The sequence below is a fragment of the Haplochromis burtoni genome, unplaced genomic scaffold (assembly GCF_018398535.1).
Source record: "Haplochromis burtoni strain Fernald_Lab_line unplaced genomic scaffold, NCSU_Asbu1 Contig_325, whole genome shotgun sequence".
Lineage (NCBI taxonomy): Eukaryota > Metazoa > Chordata > Actinopteri > Cichliformes > Cichlidae > Haplochromis > Haplochromis burtoni.
In genome coordinates, this window is record NW_024582686.1 from 456781 (window position 1) to 467522 (window position 10742).

At 40.9% G+C, this 10742-nt stretch overlaps 1 protein-coding gene across 1 annotated transcript in view; it reads left to right on the forward strand.

The window, feature by feature from the left end:
• scarb2c (scavenger receptor class B, member 2c) overlaps positions 1–10742 on the forward strand; it is a gene marked incomplete in the record, with an annotated part of 19627 nt that overhangs the window by 8734 nt on the left and 151 nt on the right. The window contains 4 exon segments of the mRNA XM_042228476.1: positions 512–630; positions 2624–2697; positions 7727–7883; positions 10105–10679. Coding sequence (XP_042084410.1) covers positions 512–630; positions 2624–2697; positions 7727–7883; positions 10105–10143 — 389 coding nt within the window.

Here is a 10742-nt window from a genome sequence, read left to right on the forward strand (position 1 = left end):
CCCACACACACACACACACACACACACAAAAGGAGTAATGCTTGCTAGCCAGAGACCGTCTCCATTACAAACGCATCCACTAGTCGAAAGCACGAGAACTTGTTCCCATATTTACTTTCTGGCTCCTCAGACACAGTAGAATAAGTGAAGTGAAAGTTCTCTTGTGGTTTGTTGTGATGTGCTCTGGTGCATCTGATTTAAAGCAAACAAACTATGGTTGTTAGTGCTGAGTAATAACTTGTATCAATTCCTCATTGCACTGTAAAGAATATGGAGTCAACACTTAGCAAAAGACTCCCTGAAATTAATTCACTGACTGTCATTTCTGGGGCCTACTTTAGCAGTGTCCCTGACAAGTGTACGCTGTGTTTATTACAAGCCATAGCATTATTAGAATATTGATGTTTTACATTTACAGGTATGTTTTACACATGGCATATTTTCCTCAGGTCGAGTAAGATGTTGTCCCTGCTTTGTTAATACCTTCTGTAATGTTTTTCCTGCTGTTTAGGGGCTCCTATCATAATGTCTTCACCACACTTCTACCAGGCAGATGAGAAATTTGCTCAGGATGTATTCGGAATGACGCCAAACAAGGAAGAGCACCAGACTGCCATTGATATCAATCCGGTAGGAATCACATCTTTAAAGCTTAAATGTTTAATTCGTTCTCGTGTTGTTGTGAATCTCTCTTCAATTTATAATACATATTTTGTCTAATACAATTATGATTTATATAGTATTAAATCTTCAACACTAGATGGAGTAGTGTCTCAGCTTTTTTTTTTGTCATGACTAGCCAATAGTTGAGCTTCTGTTTAAAATAGTGGTTAAAAATTAAATCAGAGGTACGTGGTACGGGGCTGTCACGAAAGATAAGCTCTAACTGCTCTTATCATGATGATAATAATACTCTAATTACCTGGTTGAACTTGTAGTAAAGTCTTGATAGCGAGAGACAGACTGGAAAAAAACACCTCCAGCAGCACAACGTGTAGCTGAACATACTGTGTAGTGCTTAACAAATGTATTAGACCACCATCCAATGAAAGATTTATGCCACAGCAGCCAAAAATTAACAATTGCTATATGATCTAATTTTCTGATTTTATTTCTTTATTTATTTTTACAAATTTTACATGATACACTTTCAGAGAAAACAGAAAAAATGATGAATGATTCTGTAATAGTTAAAAGTTTTAAAAAAAGTGCAATTCCCAAAAACAAACTGTATTACATGATGCTCCAGATGTTTTCAGTGGGTTTACAGCTGTTGTGATAGATGCAGTATGGAGTTTAGCATTGTCTTGAAGAAATATGGCAGTTCTTCCCAGACAAGATTAGAGCATATGTTAATGTAAAGCCTGTGTATAGCTTTATATATGGCTTCCATGGGCACTGATGCACTCCCATACCATCAGAGATGCAGGCTTCTGAACTGAACACTAATTTACAAGCCAGATGATCCCTCTCCACTTGAATCTGGAGGATGCAGTGACCGTGTTTTCAAAATTTAAGAGAAAATACTTTTTTTTTTCTTCTTTTTTTGTTACACCAAAGAGATTTCTCCAGATTTTCTGAGTCTTTTGATCATGTTATTAGATGCTGAGATACTTGAAGTCTTAGCATTTTTACATTGTGCAGTATTTTTCGGATTTTTGTTCACAATTTGCAGATGCGATATTTTGCAGATTGGTGTACCTCTGCTTGTCTTTACTGCTACGCCACTCTTAAGATGCTCTTTGTACACCAGTCTGACCAGTCTAACACAGAACTCCTTCTTACATTCGCTCTCACGCTTTGGTACAAAAGTACACTTAATTATTTCACACACCCACATATAAAGTGGTGGTTTTACGGTTACAAAAGTATTGAATCCAATAAACAAGCTACCATTTTTTTGTGTTTATCCTCCTTGATCACTCTGCCACGGCATGATATCATTAAGATTGATCAAAGTCCTGTGAATTTTATCATAACTGCTGAGTTGTGATGCCCTCAGCCGTCTTCCCTGCTTGCCCAGAGCTGTGAAGTTATTTTTGCCTACAGTAAAGATATTAAAACTACAGGCAGTACTATGCAAACAGTTTGGGGTAACTTTAGATAAATACATGATACATCCTGAGATTTTTTTCTCTCTTTTAAGTTTTTCAAAATGCAGAACACTGAAGAAAGAAACGACTAAACTCCCAATTAGGTTTATTTGACAGCTGCCATGTCTCACCGTCTTCCGTTTTTTCACATAATCTCAGATTAACTCAGTTTATTTCTTTTCTTTTCACTGAAGTTACCTTTTTATCACTCCAGCTGTATGTTTGAGGTCATTCTCAAGCTGCATGAGGAATCTGGGCCAGAGCACATGCCTCCCTGATGGTATTATGTAATGGATGGAAAATCTGCTGTACCTAACTAAAAACCTTTGCATAGTTCTGTGTTTTTCTATCCAGTGGTTTGTTGGTTTACAAATAATGTCAACATGTTACTATAAAGATTATGGCCATAATACAGTGTGGGCAGAAAACAATTATTTAGGTGTTTAGGTATACGTGTTCATACATCAGGAGTGACAGGAGTTTTTCCCACATTCTCTGTGTCCCTAACAAAATGAATTTGTGTTTTACAGCTGACAGGAGTGGTTCTCCAAACAGCCAAGCGACTCCAGATTAACGTCTATGTAGAGCAAATTCCCACCTTCAGGTAATCAGCAGCTCTTTCCATCAGTTCAAGCAGCTGAATAACCTGATTTTTCATGAATTTCACTTTCACTATATTAGTATGAAGAGTGAAGCCGCAATAGCTGCATGAGTACCCATGTCTGTGAAGGGCTGCCAGTAAGCTAATTGTAAAGCAATAATGCCACCATCATCATTATGGGTGGACCTTTGCACAGACCTGGCTCACTTGTTACGTGTTTATCTGAATTCAGATAGGAACTAGCAGCAAGATAATGAGACTGTATGTGTTTAGATAGTTACATATTACTGTTGTTTTTATTTGAAATAAGATAAAATAACAAAAGCTATATTAAAGTGGCGAGTCAGCTTTAATGTGAGTAGGTTTACATCAATATTTTGAAATGTATAAGGTTGGAGCCCTCAAGACAACATTAGTGGCCAGAATTTATTATACTGAATAATGTTAACAATGTCTCTTAAACGTACTGACATCAGTAGATAATTGGCTCTGGTTATGAGGTTTGGCTTTTTTATGTACAAGGAAACACATTGGCCTACATCCTGGAGAATATTTGTTATTTGCCACAGAGTCATGAAGGGGCCTTTCTTTCCCATGCAAATCATTTTGCTTTCATCAACAAGATTTGTGCTCTTCTGTCCACCAGGCTATTTTGGATCTGTCCTGTGCATGCCTTCTGCTTTTAGAATATACCTCTTTATTTTTGGCAAACTAACTTTTGCGAATCCATCCATTTTGTTCCGCTTATCTGGCGCCAGGTCATGGGGGCAGGAGCCTAAGCAGAGAAGGCTAGACCTCCCTCTCCCTGGCTACCTCCTCCAGCTTATTTGGGGTAAAACCAAGGCGTTTCCATGCCAACTGAGAGATCTAATCTCTCCAGCGTGTACTGGGTCCGGAAATGCCAGGAACACCTCACCCAGGGGGGGTCTTTGTCAGATGCCCGAAAAACCTCAACTGCCTCCTTCCAGTGTGGGGGAGTAGCAGCTCTACTCTGAACCCCTCTTGGATGGCCGAACTCCTCACACTATGTCTAAGGGAGAGGGCAGCCACCCTTTGGAGAAAGCTAATTTCTGCTGCTTGTATTTACGGCCTCGTTCTTTCAGTCACTACCTAAAACTTGTGACCATAGGAGAAGGTGGGGACGTAGATGGACCAGGAAGGAGGAGTTTCCCTTTTATGCTCAGCTCTCTCTTCACCACGATGGATCGGTACAGCGTCCGCATCACTGCAGCCGCAACATGAACTTTTGTATCATTCTAATAGATTTTTATTCTCATTTTCATTTGCACAGTCACTTTATTTATGACTCGGAATGACAGAAAACTCTTAACTTCAAGTAAGCTAACTGTAGGTACTGTAGTCTCGAATGGGTGCTACACAGTCCACACTTACTTTTGTGAATGCAACAACCACAGTGTTGTGCATTACAAAGAAAATGATGCCAGTCAGTGAAGAAAACCTCTTTATACTCTCTTTCTTCACTGTAGTTAAACTCAGATAATAAAAGTATTTATGCTGTTGGTAAAAAACTGTTCAAATCTACTATGAACAAATGCTCATAACCCCCCAGTAACTGAGGCTTAGAAACCAGTCTCTCTGGTCGTTAGGGAAAAATGTGTTTTTCCTGCTTGGATGACGAGCAGTTCCTGGAGGTTGCTCGTGGTTGCTGTGAACATATACACTGAACAAAAATATAAACGCAACACCTTTGTTACTGCTCCCATTCCCCATGGGATGGACGTAGAGACCTAAAATTCATTCCAGATACACAATATAACCATCCCTCCCAAACAGTGGTCACAAATCAGTCCAAATGTGTGGTAGTGGGCACATCTGCTATATTGAGATAATCCATCCCACCTCACAGGTGTGCCACATCAGGATGCTGATCTGACATCATGAGTAGTGCACAGGTGTACCTCAGACTGCCCACAACAAAAGGCCACCCTGGAATGTGCAGTTTTTTGCGCTATTGGGGGTCTGGGGACCCAGAACCGGTCAGTATCTGGTGTGACCACCATTTGCCTCATGCAGTGCAACACATCGTCGCATGGAGTCTATCAGATTGTCAATTGTGGCCTGTGGAATGTTGGTCCACTCCACTTCAATGGCTGTGCGAGGTTGTTGGATATTCGTGGGAACTGGTACACGCTGTCGTATACGCCGGTCAAGCACATCCCGAACATGCTCAATGGGTGACATGTCCGGTGAGTATGCTGGCCATGCAAGAACTGGGACATTCTCAGCTGCCATCTGCCCTGAACAATGTGAACCATGATTCATCCGTGAAGCGCACACCTCTCCAACGTGCCAGATGCCATCGAATGTGAGCATTTGCCCACACAAGTCTGTTACGGCGACGAGCTGGAGTCAGGTCAAGACCCCGATGAGGACGACGGGCATGCAGTTGAGCGTCCCTGAGACGGTTTCTGACAGTTTGTGCAGAAATTGTTTGGTTGTGCAAACCAATTGTTCCAGCAGCTGTCTGGGTGGCTGGTCTCAGACGATCTTGGAGGTGAACCTGCTGGATGTGGAGGTCCTGGGCTGGTGTGGTTACACGAGGTCTGCGGTTGTGAGGCCGGTTGGATGTGCTGCCATATTCTCTGAAACGCCTGTGGAGACGGCTTATGGTTGAGAAATGAACATTCAATGCACGGGCGACAGATCTGGTTGACATTCCTGCTGTCAGCATGCCAATTGCACGCTCCCTCATTGCTTGTGGCATCTGTGGCATTTTGCTGTGAGACAAAACTGCACATTCCAGGGTGGCCTTTTGTTGTGGGCAGTCTGAGGTACACCTGTGCACTACTCATGATGTCAGATCAGCATCCTGATGTGGCACACCTGTGAGGTGGGATGGATTATCTCAATATAGCAGATGTGCCCACTACCACACATTTGGACTGATTTGTGACCACTGTTTGGGAGGGATGGTTATATTGTGTATCTGGAATGAATTTTAGGTCTCTACGTCCATCCCATGGGGAATGGGAGCAAAACAAAAGGTGTTGCGTTTATATTTTTGTTCAGTGTAGATTGCAAAATCTTTAGACAAGTAAAGGTTGTGCCTTACTGCAACACACCAGCATGTTTCAAAAGGTGAAGCTTTTACTTTAAAGTAGTGCTGCCAGCGTTAATCTTGTTAAAATGACGTTAACGCGGCAAATCTCAGTTTGCGAGTTAGCGCGGATCGCCCCGTGCGCGGGGCTATACAGTACTAACGCGTAGACGAGCTAACCGCGCTAACTCACACTGTTTCTAATTTCACTACCACTTAGCAAGTATTTGGTGAGTGTTTTGCACACGAGTGCAAACTACAGGCAACTGCTGCTATCTGCTAGCAGCAAAAGCACTCACAATGGTGAATACTTTGGTCAGAGAGAGGCTGCCCCTGTCTCTGGGGCCTAAGGGAGTAAATATAGAATCCAACTTATAAACAGAACTGATGTTGGGGCTGATATCAGTAAAATCTTATCAAATTGAATCCCTAGCCAAGCGTCGGCTCTTTTGTGCAATATTGAACTTTGAAAGGAAAGTTTGTGCAGTTCTTTTGATGCCAACAAGCCCAGATATGGCACTTTTATGTTATATCTGTTATTCTGTTTCAAATTAAAGGTGCTAGAGACAGAGCTTGAAGTCCAAAAATAAATTATGTAACTCTCCAGATAATTTATGGTGTGAGATTAATACGTAATCAAGCTTTATTTATGGGGCGACCGTGGCTCAGGGGGTTGGGAAGCGTATCTGTAACCAGAAGGTCGCCGGTTTGATCCCCGGGCTCTCTGTCCTGGTCGTTGTGTCCTTGGGCAAGACACTTTACCCTACCGCCTACTGGTGTTGGCCAGAGGGGCCGATGGCGCGATATGGCAGCCTCGCTTCTGTCAATCTACCCCAGGGCAGCTGTGGCTACAACTGTAGCTGCCTCCACCAGTGTGTGAATGTGAGAGTGAATGAATAGTGGCATTGTAAAGCGCTTTGGGTGCCTTGAAAAGCGCTATATAAATCCAATCAATTGTTATTATTATTATTATTATACAGATAGTATGAATTTACAATAAGTATATTTATATTACACAAGTATATTATATTGTGTTTTCCAAGTTGCTATTTTTCATTACATCATAGTTAAAGATTATCATGTCATTCTCTTTCAGTCAAACGGGAAATGTAAGGACGTAGTCTTCCCTGTGGCTTACTCTGCAGCAGGTATTCCAAACTCTCTCTTTCTCTCTCATCATCTCCTCTCACACACACACACACACACACACACACACACACACCACAACCCACACACACCACTACACACACACCGACATTGCTTTCCCTAGCCTATGTACCCTACGCACTTACCCTAACTTAACCATCAAAAATGAATGCCTAACCTGACCTATCCTAAAACTAATTGTAACCCTGACACTAAAACCACATTTTGAATCTCAAAAATGCCTTCAAACTCGTGGGGACCGGGATTTTGGTCCCCACAAGGGCTGTCGGTCCCCACAAGTAAAGTAAACTTCCAATTTTTGGTCCCCACAATGATGTTAATACCCGTACACACACACACCACAGCTCTGGTTTATATACATTTTCTGTTATAACTCTCAGTTAAATACAAATGATTCAAAGGGAAAAGACTCCCTTGAGTACCCTGTAGTTAAAGGAGGCATTTTTGTTTTCAGTATGTACCTCGTGTTTTTCTCTTTTATGTATTAAAGCATTGTGTAATCCTGCTCAGACAGACTATAAATTAGTAAATCTAACTTGTGTGGAGGCAAAAAAAGAAAAATACAGAGGTAGATACTATGATTCCACAGAATCAAAGCTACAGAAGACTAATCTAATATAAATCACTAATTAGTAAATTTAATATTACTTGTTTATAGAACTCTTATGGTCTCAGTTTCTTCATAAACTTGAACACCAAGATGAACAGACGGTAAATGAAAGGGCCGTAAATGTACCATTTACTTTTGTAGGGGCTGTGTTTTGTGTTCTTATGTGCTATAACACAATATTTTCTCTTACCGTCTTAACAGAGCGCCACCATTGATGACACAGCAGCCAAGAAGCTAAAGGCGATTGATGTTCAGCAGAATGTTGTGGAGAACATTCCCTTCATGCTGATTGGCCTGGCCATCATTGTGGGAGGAATCTTCATGTTCTTGGTGTGTCAACAGAAAGTCCCCGAGGTGAGCTTGTGCAATAAGCAACTGTGTGATGTCATTATGTTGGGACAGATGGCCTGAGCCTGGTTCTGCCAAGTGCTTGCTCATACAGGATGGCTCATTTTTTTTCATTCAGATTTATGATGGTGTATGTGGTCAATTTAAAATAATCTAAAAAATAGTTCAAATAAATTGATTTATTTTTCATTATGAAGCACCTTAGATTAGTCCACAGCATGCCCCAAAAGCCCTATAAATGCTCAAGAAAAATAACTTAGAAAATACAAATCGAACCTGTTTAATTAATGCTATGCTGCGCTCCACTCTAAAGAACTACAAACTACAACTAAAAAAAACAAATTAACTGAAATCAGTTAATGGGTGAGTCTATTCAAATTAGGGCTGCAATGATTAGTCGACTAGTCACGATTACGTCGACTATCAAAATCGTCGACGACTGATTTAATAGTCGACGCGTCGTTTGAAGCTTTGTAAGATCCCAAAAGACGCAGGAATAAGTAGCAGGATTTAAGAGTGTAATAACGGACTGAAACAGAAGATGGCAGCACTGCATGTACAAGGATGCCAGCTGCCGTTAAACCCCGAAGAAGAAGAAGTAGCTCTGTCCCAGAATTCATAGCGCGGCCCAGCTCAGTTTCCAACAATGGCGGCAGCTAGTTAGTTTTAATATTACTCTTATTATTCTTTCTGGGTCACAAAATAAACGTTTAACATATTTTCAGGCGAGAATGTAGCTGTGTAAACCTCAAATATCTGCTCAGTTTATCAAGACACCGCATATTTTCAAAAGCGCTCCGACGTTTTCGGAGACGTCTGTTACCCACTAGCTCGATAGCTAGCCGGGGGCTAGGTCACTAGAGCCCGTGAGAACACCGGACTCCCGGCAAATCGTTTTCAAACCCACCGCCGTCTTTCGCTACTCAGGTTAAACATGATATATAAGTCACTTAGATAACTTAAAAATGTTATTGTTTGGCTTTTTTCAGTATTTTATTTGTTCCTGAGTAAATCGGTTTGGCTGAGATTAAAGTTATAGTTTTTACACAGCTGAATAAACGTCAAGCAGACACTGATTATCAGAAGTGTGAGATGCTCGAGAATATACTCCGGTGTCCTGTTATATTTTAGATAGCAAGGAGTTTATTAAACTTCACCAAACAATCTGCAAATTTCATTAAAATTTAATAAACTATCATCTTGTCTTTATTTTTAGTTAGCACAGACCTTAAACACTTAAAGCTGTGCAATAAGCTTTACGTCCAATGGATGCATGATCTGATTGTCGACTAATAGCAAAAATAATCGGTGACTAGTCGACTATCAAAATAATCGTTTGGGGCAGCCCTAATTCAAATATTGTAGTAGATTTTAAGACTATTCAGAGCAGATACTGTTGCCTTCCTATGAGCTAGCAGCAGTCTGGCCATTTTTTTGGCAATCCTCTGTCATCAACAAGCCATGTGCACCCAGAGAACTGCTGCTTACTGGATATTTTTCTGAAATGCCCAGCCCCACTGGCACCAACAATCATGCAATGTTCAAAGTCACTCAAATCAACTTTTGCCCCCCTTTTGATGTTCAATTCGAACTTCAGCAGCTAATCAATTGCTGCCGTGTGATTGTGTGAATGTGTAAAGCGCTTTGGGGTCCTTAGGGACTAGTAAAGCGCTATACAAATACAGGCCATTGTCTGATCAGATATTTAGGTATTTGGATCATCTGCCTCCATCTGACCTTATCCTTAGCATTCTCTCCTGTCACACCAACCCTCTGCATGTCCCTCCTACATTATATCCTTGTGTGCGGTTTCCCTCTTTTCCTCCTGCCTGGCAGCTCCATCTTCAGAATCCTTTGTCCAATATCTCCACTACCCTTCCCCTTTAAATGTCCAAATCATCTCAGCCTCGCCTCTCTAACTTACCTTAAACCCATTCCCCCTAATTAGCTCTACTTCTTGCATCTTTATCGATCTATATGCATCTGTCTCATTCATACACATGCATTTTGTCCTCTGTGAATTTAAATCCCTCTTCTCTCTTTTGCATATTTCCACCACTCCAGGATCTCTTCCATCTACTCCTTACATGCATGTCCTGAACAACCCTCACATACTTCACTGCCTTTCCTGACTTACTCATGCAGCATCACAGTTCCTCTCTCAGTACTTTAAATTGTAATATATTTGCATTTTATATATATATTTTTTTATATTTTTCTTTTTCAGAGCACTGCTGCCGAACGACAGCCCCTGCTCTCATCGTAACAGCAAACAGAACGTGGAAAGAGAAAGATTGCCTTGGTTGCAATACAATTCAAGGGGTTCACCCATTAATTCTCAAGTAACACTAATACAGTGGTTTTCATATTTTCATCTACTTTCGCATTCATGGTTGTAAGAAAGTGGTAAAAACTGTCTTTTTGTTGTGTTTGTTGCTGGGTTTGGAGGATAATGTCTTCATTTCAAGTTGTAATGATGCTGAAATCCAGATTTTCCAGTCAATCTTAAATTGAGCTTGTTTTTATTTTAACTCCTAACTATGGGATTTTTGAATTGGATTAACACGGGGTTAGTTAACCCCCTTAAACAACCCAGCTTTGAATTAATCAAACATCCTGGAAGTGGAAAAAACACTGTACTGCAAAGTGGCCATATATGTGTGAGCTGTTGCTGCTTTTCTGAATATAAAAGACGTTGTGTCTATCTACAAGGCAACTGGCTAGAGCTTGAACAGTTACTAGATTCCCAGACTAGTTTGGGAGTCAGAGTTAGTTTTAAAAAGCAAGAAAAAACAGTATTAAATAGTTTTTACACAGCTGAATAAACGTCAAGCAGACACTGATTATCAGAAGTGTGAGATGCTC